Below are 12,684 nucleotides of genomic sequence, written 5' to 3'. Positions count from 1 at the left end.
TCCTGAATAACCACCAGGGTCAGTAAACGTAATAAACTCATGAAATTCTAACTAAAATTCTTACAAGTACTTTATCCACGCTGGCCTTAAATTAAAAATACTGCCACAGCGATCAAAAAAAGTCAGCAGTCTTCATCCCCCGAGTGTGTGATTAGCTTTCTGTGTGACAGCAGAGAGCTGGGATGGAGCATCCTGATGCTCCTCCTGGTTGGGGTTTCGTGGCACACGCCCAGGGCGGCGTCAGTGCAAGACTGATCACATCCTGAAACCTCTGCGATTCAGGTTTGCTGCTCAGAAACGAGCCAGAAACGCTTCCCACTGGCGGAGGAGAGGCAGAGAGAGATGAGACAGCACCACTGTCATCGTTGCCGCTAATAGTGCTGGTGATTAGCGACTCGTAATTACAGCACAGGTAATTAGCTCCTCATTGAGAAGGATCCCACGTTCAGATCGCAGGAAATCTCAGACTTTACACAGGAGAGCAGCCCCCATCCCCGGAGCTGAAGTGTTGTTCAGAAAGCAGCAGGTCTTGGAAGGACTTCCAGCCACTCCTGGAAAGCAGCTGTGAAGAACTTTGGGAATTTTAAGTCTTAAAATTAACATCTTAAAAAAAAAAAAAATCCAGTGAGTTTTTGGATTGGCTTCGTCTCCAGCCCGAGTATATCCAAGGAATGCGTAAAGCTGAGCCTGGCTGGCAGGTGACATCTCGGGGGGACAGCCAGTCCTGCCTGGAGAAACGCAGCCCTCGGGAGTGGAGAGGAGCCAGAGCAGGAGCATCCAAGTGCGGGAGCGCTGGCGAAGGGAGCGGCCAGGACTGCAGGTGGTGGAGGGAGCTCCTCACGAGCCGAAACCATCGCATCTCCAGGTGGAGAACCCGAACTGGCCGCGACAGGAGTCGGTGTGTGGCAGCTTTGCTGCTGGAAGGTGGAGCCGTGCCCGGGAGCTGTCGGCAGCCTGGGAGCATCCCAGGGAGGGACAGGCTGGAGGCAGGAGGTGGCAAACAGCGGCTCCCGGGCTGTGTGACAGAGCCACGGCAGCAGCTGCGGACAAAATCCCGGCTTGTGCTCCTCGGGGGCTGCCTGGATGAGGGGCTGAAGCATTTAAAGTTCCTCTCGTGTTTCGCTCAGCAAGGAAGGACCCTCAAAACACGCTTGGTGCCGATTTCCCGCTGAGGTTTGAGCCAGAGCAACGCGCAGGAGGAATTTCCCCGACGATAGGAAAGATGGGTGCTGAGGGCTTTGCAAACACCTCGATGCGTGAGGGTCTTTAAGGAGAAATGGGTGCTGATGCCTTTGAAATGGGTTTTAATGCCTCCCCCAACCTCAGGTTTGTTGCAGAACCCAGACAGTTTGAACTCCTGAACTTCGGGGTCACAGGAGAAACGGGTCTGAATTTCTGCGCTTTGGGGGCACACGAAGCTGCTGCAGTTGTGGGATGAACTTCTGGTTCTGTTCAAGTGTCTACTCCCAGGACAAAGCAGAGGCTCCAGGAAATTCAAATCTAGGTCTCCTGTGTATTATTTTTATATTCCAGGCTTTGATTTCCACTGTGGCTTAAGAGAAGGGCAAATAAAGCTGGGAGGATGCTGCTGAGTTAGAAATACACCGTTAGAAGTCAGAAACTTGGCTCAGGAAAGAGAAATCTGATTATATCCAGGAGTGAACAGAAAAGCAGTGCCATTTCCAGCTGCCTGGACATGACCCACAGCTGGGAAGGTGCAAACCCAAGAGGACAAATCTTAGCTGGCGTAGCTGGCACTTTGCACCCACAAGGGCTGCAAACAGAACGACAGGAGAGCAGCAAAAACACGCCCCATAACATCAACTCTGTACCACAGCAAGGATCAGGAGAAGTTCAGGATGTGCTGACTTTGATTATTCTCATCCACAGACAAAATGCTCAGAAAATCTGCAGGCAAAACTAAAAATAATTTGATGCCTCTGCCTTACTGCTCTGGAAACATGAATAGAGATGAATGTGGTGTGATGCGAAATCGCTGGTTTCAAATAGTTCCAAAATCCAGACCAGGTCACCACTGAACACAGGCAGAGCATCCTGATTGGAAAGGCCATGTGGAACAAGAAGAAAAAAAATGGAAATGCTCCTCATTCGGGCAAGGAAAAAGCCTGAGGGAGCTGAAAGGATGCACGGGGCACAGGGAGAGCACACTGAAAACTGCTGGAATGGGAAACCAAACAATGGCTTCACCTGAAAAGCCAGAATGAATATTTTAGAATTCCTTTATGCTGGTGGCGGTTGGCACCTCTAAGATAAGTTTTCCTGCAGTTTGCTGAGAAGTCAGAGTTGATTAAAGAAGGAAAGCCCAGAGGCCTGAGCTGACTAAGCTCTGTGGCTCCTCACCCACCCCAGGCTGTCCCATCAGCTGCTTGGAATCCCAAAGATTTTTGCTTCTCTTTCACCTGGAGCTGCAGCCAGCCAGGATCCCACTGGGAAAGGTCCAGACTGAGCCCAAAGAGCTGCTTAAGCCATCCCAATATCCAGTGCTGAAGAATAAGCACTGGCTCCATCAATCCTGCACAGGGAGAGCTGCTCCTGCTTCCTCCTAAAGAGGGGAAAACTCAGCTGTCCTCCAGCAGCTGATAAGGGATGAAAGTATCTCGGAGAGATTGATCTCTGAGCACCAAGCCAGGCTTCAGAGTCACTTTAATCACTGCCACAGCAACAAGAGGCTCCAAATGCAGGCCAGGTATGGGATATATCCTGGATTTCTGGGAAGAAAAGAGGAACACCACAGAGGTGAAGCTTTCAATGCATCTTCCTCCCTCCTTTCCTTTGTCTTTACGTTCAGCTTGTGCCAATTTGACTTTGATTCCACCTAAGCTGCTTTGAAAAGCTGCAAGGGCCACAGCTGGGCAAACCTGGCTGGAAGGAGGCACCAACAAAGAAAAAGGAGTTCAAAAGCCCCATTTATCTCCTCGCCTCACCCTGCTGCAATTGTGGGATGAACTTCTGGTTCTGTTCAAGTTTCTACTCCCAGGACAAAGCAGAGGCCCCAGGAAATTCAAATTTAGGTCTCCTACGTATCATTTTTATATTCCAGGCTTTGATTTCCACTGTGGCTTAAGAGAAGGGCAAATAAAGGGAGTCCAGCTCTCCTGGACTAACCAAAACCACAGAAGGAGCAAAGGACCCACATTCAGTAGGATCAGTCACTGCTCTCTGCCCCCTTCCTGCAAGAAGCACACATTTTTCCCTCATTTCACATTTGCAATGATGGCTTTGTTAAAAAGGGTGATGAGCAAAGAAAAAGGAGAAAAAAAAATCTGCTTTTTTGTTCTCTTTCCCCTCCCTTTTAAGCACAGCCTTGGACCAGACTAAAAGCAAGGAGAAAGGCAGCAGAATCTCATCTCTTTCCATGCTGCAGCTCTTCTGCTTCAAATAATTAACACCAGGCAAAGTCAGATCCCAGCAGGAAACGGTGAACGCGGAACAAATGTGCAGGGAAATGAAGGATTGTCCCTGTAATGAGGGGAAGGAGGACAGAAGAACACTCTGCCATCGTGACAAATTAATCAGCACCGCTCTCCTCCGGCCTCTGCATGTCTTGTTTTATGATCTCAGTCTGGCAGAAGTCCTCAGGATGGGAAAACTTGTCATGAAATTCAGCAGAGTGAGTCCCCAAGCCAGCCATGCTCAGGGAGGTCAGGATGGGGCTCACAAGGAGCTGCTCCAACCCCACAAAAACCCCAGGGAGCCAGGGACAGCAGTGACACAAAGATCCCCCAGGGAGCCTGGAGCACACCTCAGGGAGGGTGTTGGATGTCCAGGCTGCTCAGAGAAGGGTGAGAAGAAGAATTAAAGCCCTTTTTTCCCTGCCCCATGTCCCCCTGCAAGGTGCCAGGGGCTGTGTCCTCTGCCAGGCTCCCAGTGTCACAAAGCTGCTGCACCCATTCCAAATGCCTCCCCGCAGTCCCTGCCCCTGGTGATCCCATAAAACACAGGTGTGGCACATCCAGGTCAGAGCAGGTCTGAGGAGAACCCAGCCCAGGCCCTGCGCAGCCTCCCCACGCTCCGAGATCGTAGCCAGAGTAGTAAACCCCGGCAACAACCATCACTCTTCACTGCCTGGGCTGGAAATACCTCAGGCTCCACCATAAATATTGGAGGACACGACAAGCAGCATTTTTCACACTCGAGAGGCGCAGACTCCCAGGATCCCAATGCATCATTCCGGGAGCGTGGCCTCTCTGGCCAAAATTCCAGCTGTCTCGCCACCCTCGATGCTCCCCCCGCCCCGCCTGAAATCCTGCCAAAAGGCACTTAGCCTGGAAATACGTTCAATCATCCTCCTCCCAGCATCCCAGGATAACGTTTATCCTCTTTGCATTGTGTAATCCAAAGCATCAAAACAGTTCTCCCATGTATTGTGTGGCATCAGCCAGCTCATTACCGGGCAGGATTAATACCCAAGCTGTAGGAAACTCCGTAATCCCAGCAGCCTGTGGAAAAAAACTGGGAGCTGGGATGAGGGGAGGCTGAGGGCTGGGAGGGGAACAGCAGCAGGAGGAGGAAAACAGCATTGGAGTGGCTGCTGAGGGAGGGAACACCTGGAAGCCAAGGTGGGAATGGGGTGGGGATGGGGATTGGGATTGGGATGGGTGCCCAGTCCTTGGGGGCACAGGACAAGAGCCTGAGAGCAAGAAACCAGGATTAAATCAGAAAAAGCTCCACTGTGGGGCAGCGCTTCTCAACTCCACGTGGGGATTTTTCCCTCCTCGCTGCAAACCACGGGCAGAGTTCAATAAAAAATTCATCAGGATCATCCCAGGGTGTTTTGTGGTCAGAAGTGAAGCCGTGACATCCCAAGCAGCAAATGACCCCCGTGTTAAAGGGACACGGGAGGGCAGCTGGGGTCAGCACTTCCTGACGTGGTTTGCAGTCAGAACAATCCCATGGCGCCACCAGAGGCATCCAATCTTTTTTTTTGTGGAAAAGCCGTATTCTGTTTTATTGCTACCAAAGAGTTTACAAAGGATCTAATAAAAATAACCTCCTGCTGCAGCCAGCACAGAAAGATGTTCCCAGAGAAATACATTATGGATACAAATTCCTAAACATTTTCACCGCTGCAGTTGTTCCACTCTTACCAAATGCCACCTCCGTTTCTGGGAAGCAAAGTGCCCCAGCTTTCTGGAACAGGGGTAACATCACCAGAAGGGCTGGAGGGATGAGCCAGCAGAGCTTCAAAAGCAGGTGTCAAGTCTCCTAATTCCACCTAGTTTTCAATTATTTATGTTTGTCATTTATATTTTCCCTTTTTTTCTGTGTGTCTGTGACTGGGGAGTCACCCTAGCACAATTCCCAGCCTATGTTCTGAATTCCAGAATTCCACAAGCTGAAGGAAATGAGCTCCTGGATGTTACTGGTATCAAAAGGGAGAGGAATTTCTCCTCCTGCTCCTGCTCTCCTGGGCCTGTGCAGTCCTGAGCTCCCAAATCAGCTGTGGCACTGAGCAAAAGCTCCTGCAGAAGGAAATAATCTGTATTTTTCTGCTCTGTTGGGTTCAGCAGGGCTGCTGAGTTTTGTCAGTTCACGGAAGAATCAAGCAGCAGGGAAGGAAAATGGAAAGGGAGGGAATATAAAGTGAGGAGCAGAGAGGGAAAACCCCCACGAGGGACACAGAACCACTGCTCCAGCGCAGATGGGGTGCTGACTCCTGCTGGAGAGCCCCGGATATCCCATAAAAACCAACCAAACTCCCTGGATTTCAGGAGCTGTCTCCATCACAGCTCCCTTGTGCACCTCTGACCACTCCAGGAAAAGTCTCAATTCCCCTGGAAAACAGCCCAGTATTTCCTGTATTTCTGGGATACAATTTCTGTGTTTTCTGGTGAGATCCAGCCTGCCAAGGGGGAGCCGATCCCAGTTTTCCCAGTCAGAGCTCCGCCTTTGGCACTGGGGGGAGCAGGTGCAGCCCAGCATCCACGGAGAGCCCGACATCCCTGTGGCACCACCAGGAATTCCTGAGCTCCCCGAGATTGGGGTTTATATTTATATTCTGATTTTCCCAACACTTCCACATCCCCCTGGCACTTCCCTGCCTTTGCTGCTGTTACAGAATCACAGAATCCCTGAGGTTGGAAAAGACCTCTAAGATCAGCAAATCCAGCCATCAGCCGTGTCCTCAAGTGCCACATCCACAGGTTTTTTGAACACTTCCAGGGATGCTGACACCCTGGGCAGCCCATGCCAAGGCTCTCCAAGCCTTCCCATGAAAACTTCTTTCTTACATCCAACCTAAACATCTCCTGGCACAACTTGAGGCCATTTCCTCTCATCCTGTCCTGTAATTCCAGAGGGATCAGCAGAGAGGGAAGGTTGTTTGCTCTTTCTTCCAAACCAGGTTTCATCTCTTGTTGCACATTTTGGGAGTCTGAGGATGCCACTGGGGTCAATTTTCCAGGATTTGTTCAAACAGGGCCTCCCCACCCTCACAGGGAAGGATTTTTTATACATTTTATGCCTTTTTCCTTCCCTGCTCAGCACCTCCAGGCCCACCAGGAGCCCTGCACCCCACACCTGTGCTGTGATGTTTATTCCCTCAACCTCTCCCCAGGAATTATTCCAGGCAAGGATGTCAAACCACTGGGTGAAACAGAAATTAAAAGCTCCCCTCTGTGAGGCAGATTTTCTCCTCCTCACCGCTGACAAAGGGAAGCCTGCACAGAGCTGTGGTTTTACATTTATAGAATATTCATATTTTGCCCCAAGCAGCAAGAGGCTTTCAGGAGAGTCAGGCAGAGGTCTCCAGCTCCTGCTCACCAAACCCCTTTGATTCCAGCACAAAGGAGCAGGAGCCTGCAGGATTTGGGGTTGGTTTTAAATCCCACGGATTGTTTCAGCCAGTGTGGGCTGACCCCAGTGTGGAAGGAGGGAGACGAGGCACCTGATGAAGCACATGTAGAGGGTACTCCCTTTAAATCAGCCATCAGACAAAGCCTCTGGTACACCAGATGCCCTATAAATGGCTTTGATCAGTTATTGATCAGTTCTAAATGGCTGTGATCAGTTATTGATCGTGATGATTATTCCTGAGCTGAAGGGTGCAACACAGCCTCACCCACAGCCCTCTCCCCTCCTCAAACACCACCACACTGCTGCCCACAGCCTGTGCTTTGAGGAGGAAAATAACAACAAAATAATACAAATCAGCATTGGAAACGTTCTTTGGAAAGCACTTTCCTTTCTCCAGTCACTTTAAAAAGCTGCAGCACTGAACAGCTTTTACCACACGGCAGCAGCAATTCTTTTTCCTTCCCCTGCTGCCAAGAGGCAGAAAAAAAATCCAGATTTTAATACATCTCTGTGATCTCAATCACCTGCCTGACAGAAGAAACTCAGGCAGAATGAGGTGCCAAAGTCCGAGAGCTTTATAGCCCTGGAGTGTGTTAATTGCAGATCCCATCTCCCCAGATGCTGGGAATGTTCCAGCCTCACGCTTGGCACCTTGATTCCTGCAAAGGTCCAAAGCCAAAACACCGAATCCCTGGCTGACCCCTGGGGTTTGAGCATCAAGGGACCAGCGTGTCCCCAAAATCCAGACATTGGCTCAAGCAGGTAGAGATTAAACAAACAAAAGAAGGCAACAAAAAAATCAAACCTGAAAAAACAAAGAACCACCACCAAAAAAAAAAAAGCCAAAACCTGAGATCTTTTAACTGCCTTGGGTTTGAGCTTCCCCTTTCCCCAGGGGTTGCTGCATTATCAACATTTCCATGTCCCACTCCAGCCTTTTATTGGCACCAGCAGGCTCCTGATGGTTTTTCAAGGCAGCACAGAAGTGTCGGCTGCACTGACCCAAACCAGCCTAATTCCAGGAGTTCACTTAACTCTTGGGTCTGGATTCAGAGTCATCTCAGTTCAGGGTTTTTCACCAGCCTGTCCCCATCCTAGGGCTCTACAGAAATATTCCCTGCAAGGAGAGGATGAGGTAGGACATGTGGGAAGGGGACACAGTGAGATGTGTGACCCATCTCTCCCAGTAATATCACCCCCCAGTGCTGAAATCACCACATCTTCCCTTTCCATATCCAGGTGAGGACAAAAAGTCGTTGCCTTACCCTGATAAGACGCCCAGCACCAAGTTGAGCATGAAGAAAGAGCCAATGATGATGAGAGGGATGAAGTAAAGCCAATTCCAGGTATTTCCTGCAGCGTCGTTTGTCTGGAAACAAAGGGAAAAGGGAGAGACAAACACAAGTATTATTTCACCTCAGAAAGAAAACACCACACAGAACCTGCAGGGCAGAGGAGATTCCCCTTGGAATTCCATAGGAGGGTCCACCACTGATGTTCTGGTCAGTTCTGGTGTGTTCACCAGGTGAAATTCCAGCCAAAGCACTGATTCTCCCAACATCCACACCACGGTTTATCCTTAGCTCCAGTGAGAAGATCCCTCAGATCTCTCTGGCAGTGACCTGATGAGGGGATCGAGGTGACCTGGGTGTGAGGGGATGTCCTGGAGGGCAGGAGGTTCTGCTGAGGGATCAGCCCAGGCTGGACCCATGGGGGTCACACCAATGGGCTGAGGGTCAGCAAGGGTCCTGCCCTTGGGTCACAGCTCCAGGCTGGGCCAGAGGGGTTGGGAAAGATGGGAAAGGCCCTGGGGGTGCTGTGACAGCAGCTGGACATGATCCAGGTGTGCCCAGGTGGGCAAGAGGCCAGTGGCACCTGGGCTGTCCCAGTCATGGTGTGTCCAGCAGGACCAGGGCAGTGCCTGTCCCCTGTGCTGGGACACCTCAAATCCTGTTTGACATTGAGGGGCTGGAGCGTGTCCAGGGCAGGGAACGGAGCTGGGGAGGGGCTGAAGCCCCAGGAGCGGCTGAGGGAGCTGGGAAAGGGGCTCAGCCTGGAGCAAAGGAGGCTCAGGGGGGACCTTGTGGCTCTGCACAAGTCCCTGACAGGAGGGGGCAGCCGGGGGGGGGTCGGGCTCTGCTGGCAGGGAACAGGGACAGGAGGAGAGGGAACGGCCTCAGGCTGGGCCAGGGCAGGCTCAGGGTGGATATTGGGGAGAATTCCTTCATGGAAAGGATTGTCCAGCCTGGCACAGCTGCCCAGGGCAGTGCTGGAGTCAATCCCTGGAGGGATTTAAAAGCCGTGTAGTGGGCATGGGTCGGTGCTGGGGGAACGGTTGGACACCACCTTAAAGGCCTTTTCCAACCACAGCTCCAGGCTGACCCTGCTGCAGGACCAAACCACATTTTTAGGTGGGCTAGGCCTGTGCAGGCTCTCCAGAGCAGCCTCCTCCCTGCCCACCTCGGCTCTCCCTCCCCCGGGCTCAGCATCAGCCCTGCATTTCCATCTGAACCGAGCCATTCCTGGAGGGAACCACAGCCTTCCCTCCAGCCGGGCTGCAACTGAGCCCAGAATCTGCTCACACATGGACAAGGAGTCCACAAGAAACCCGGGATCTGTGGAATGATGGAACTGCACATCTGCTGGCTGAGCACCTCGGGCTCCTGTCAGCCAAACCCACCCTGAGGCGGCAGCAGTGGGAGACAAAGGGGAAGGAAGGGTGGTGGAGTTCATGACAAAGTTTCTGCATTCATCAGCCTCGAGGGAGCTCTTTGGGGAAGTGCTGAGAAGGAAAACGCCACATGGCCATTGACAGAATCTCAGTGCTGAGGAAAATGCAAATTCCTCTCTTGTGAGGAAAGAATGCAGCAATCTGAGGATCTGGTGTTGGGCGTAAGGGAAAGGGAGCAGAAAGGAAAGACCTAAACACATTCTCCTTGTCCTTCTCCCTCTTCCTGCAGGGGGTAAAGAAATCCAGGAACACCGAGCTCACCTCCCTGCCCAAAGGCAGAGCCCCCAGAGAAGTGCTCAGACACCAACGGGCAAAAACTGCATTAATTCTGATATTGGTGCCTTTGACTTATTATCTGTGGTGCTTTTTGGTCACTGTGCCCAATCATATTCCCAAGAGTAGTTTTGCTTGCAGGATTCACAGAGAGAAGCACTTTAAATGTGCTTTGTTTCAGCTGTGCACACACTTGGTGCCACCTCAAAAAGTCTGTGTGTAAGAAGTCACCCAACAAAGAGCAAACCCCACGATGTCAGAGCATTTCTCACAGGTGATAACATTTAAAAGTAAATACAAGTATTTGTATTTACAAACACAAGTGATTGCCCCCTGGGGTTTGTTAATAGGGTGCAATTCTGCACCGATCCTTCCTCCAGGAACAGGCTGCAAACACGATACAAACATCTCTCCAAATAGCAAACACCCTCAGGAGTGTCTGTGTCAGCTGATCAGTGACTCAGAGGAGAGGAATGGGCACTCACAAACCCCCCTGCTCAAAGCAGAACCAGCACGGCAGGGACAAATGGATCTGAGGAGAAACAGGCTGGGAAAATGGGAGCAGAAATGCAGGGAAAGCTCTGAGCTGCCCAGTTAGGGTTTTGAAGGTTTGGAATATCTGACATCCCACCCCACTTCTTCATTCCCTGTTTTGTCTTCCCAGTCCTCTCTCTCTTTGCTTTCAGCTCTCTCCTTGCCCTGTTCTCCATCTCTGCAGATGGGCTCGGAGGGAACAAGGAAACTCATCCTCAGTGCTTCCTTCCCACCACAGGAGGGAAAAAAGAGCCAGTGATGATGAGAGGGATGAAGTAAAGCCAATTCCAGGTGTTGCCTGCAGCACCATTTGTCTGGAAAGAGAAAAAAGGAGGAGTGGGGAAGTGCCTGGGACAGGTTTTTACATTTAGGGGCCGTTCTTCAGTTCTCATCTCGTCAAGCAAACATCTCTGGTTGGAGCAGGCAGATCCCATTCAGGGGGGGCTCCGTGGGTCCCTTCCAGCTGAGGATATTCCATGGTTCTGCGAGGCTGGGAATGCTGTCAGCCAGGCAAGGGGGGCCGCAGAGCCCGTGGGGAGGAGCTGGAGGAAGGAACAGATGGGAGAAGGGGAAACCACATAAACATGCAGAGGGAGCGCGGCGGGTTCACTGCTGCCAAACGATCGTTTATCGTTTATTTATCCATCTGAAGCCCAAACTTGGCGACAGATCCACAACTCCATGCCACGATCAAAGCCCTTAAAAATGAAATGTGTTGAAATACAAGCAATTACCCAGCCTTCCCTGAGCCTTTGCTGGGTTCCTCTGCTCAGGGCAGGGCCTGGCTCTGTTTGCTCTGCCTTGCTCCCAGGGATCCAGGACAAACTCCACTTTGGATACGGTGACAAACACCAGGCAACAGTGGTGACAAACTGCTCCTGAAAAAGCAGAGCCTTCATGGATGTGCAACACCTTTCCCAGTGCTCCCAGGTGAGCTGGAACCCAAGCACAGAGTACAGCACCCGCTCTGCCACGGGGAGCTGCTTTAATGACTCAAAAGCTGTTTGCTGCCAGGAAAACCAAACCCCTTCCCTCAGGGAAAGCCCCCAGAGTCCCACAGGCAGCTCTGTCTGCCCTGAGCCCTCCATCCACTGAGCTCCAGGCTCACTCATTAAGCAGCAGGAGCCAAGAGATCAAATCAATTTCTATGTTCCAGCTACAACATTTCACTGCTGTAACATCTGCCTGCCTGTCAGTGCCACTTGAGCCCACAGAGACATAACAGGAGGGCAAGAGAAATGAAATACTTGACAAAATGTGGCAAAATTACATCCTGAAATTCAGGAGGGGCTCACAGGTGCCTCTCACGCTGCTCCTGAGCCTTGTGGTTAAAAACAGCCACGGGGCTCTTCACAAGAACCTCCTGAGCTGTGCCCACACCTGGCCCCAGGAGTGCCCTGGGCATGGAAAGATCCACGTCCCCTAAATGTGATATCACAAGGCTCCCACAGCTGCACGGGGGGAAACTGAGACGTCCAAGGGACACTTGCAGGGCCACTGTGATCTCCACCTCAAGCATGAAGCCCACATGAACTCTCCAGCCCCTGGAGTGCTCTCCCTAAAAAGTCTCAGCTCTGCTCAGCCCCTGGCTGCTCCCACGCCCTGACCTGGCACTTGAGCAGGATGCACCCAGCATGCTAAACTCTGACCTAAATCCCCAAAAACCTCCCTCCAGCCTGTTCCAGGTGCCCCTGCTCCATCAGCCACCCTGGAGCTGCTGTCCCTGCTCACAGCTGGGTGCAAAGGACAACACTTCTGTGTTCACTCCACACACCCAGGGGCTCTCTCCTCCCTCCACATGCAGTGCTGGTGTCCCCAGGCAGTGACAGCACGGCCTGTTGGGGAAGGTGAAACAGGAAAGCCTTGTAGATATGATTGCCTGACAAAAGATTTTGGGAATATGAAAACTACAGGCAACATCGAAATGAAAGCCACTTTTGAAATACCAAGTCTTAGTTACTGAACAACTAGAAAACAATGGTATGGCCAACTGAAGATAATCCCCTCTTGATGGAACAATACCCTCTGCTTGCAAACAGGTCCAAGGGTCAGAGCAGACCCTACTAGCTCAGCAGAAGGGGTCCAAAGAGTAGTTTTTAGAAGTTAAGATGTAACACTCTATGGTAATATAAGAACTCTTATAGGCTGTATGTAAATGCTATAGGATTTGTATCTTGTATTAGATTGGTTAGTGACAATTAGAATATTCAGTACAGAAGATGATTTATTGTATTGTAACCAGGACTTCAGACATTCCTCACTTCCATTCCATTCCTTCTTTTCCTTACTTCTACTTCCACTTCTACTCTTGCTCTTACACACTCTCTCTC

The 12,684-nt window shown here is 51.2% G+C and overlaps 1 protein-coding gene across 1 annotated transcript in view; it reads right to left on the bottom strand.

Moving 5' to 3' along the window:
• CACNA1B (calcium voltage-gated channel subunit alpha1 B) overlaps positions 1–12,684 on the bottom strand; it is a 254,528-nt gene that overhangs the window by 123,232 nt on the left and 118,612 nt on the right. Inside the window, exon 7 of the mRNA XM_042052780.1 lies at positions 8,082–8,185. Coding sequence (XP_041908714.1) covers positions 8,082–8,185 — 104 coding nt within the window. The remainder of the gene's footprint in view (positions 1–8,081; positions 8,186–12,684) is intronic.

Source organism: Corvus kubaryi, unplaced genomic scaffold (genome assembly GCF_017639235.1).
Source record: "Corvus kubaryi isolate FWS band 111438036 unplaced genomic scaffold, C.kubaryi_AGA036_p1.0 78, whole genome shotgun sequence".
Lineage (NCBI taxonomy): Eukaryota > Metazoa > Chordata > Aves > Passeriformes > Corvidae > Corvus > Corvus kubaryi.
This window is presented reverse-complemented; position numbering and strand designations above follow the sequence as displayed.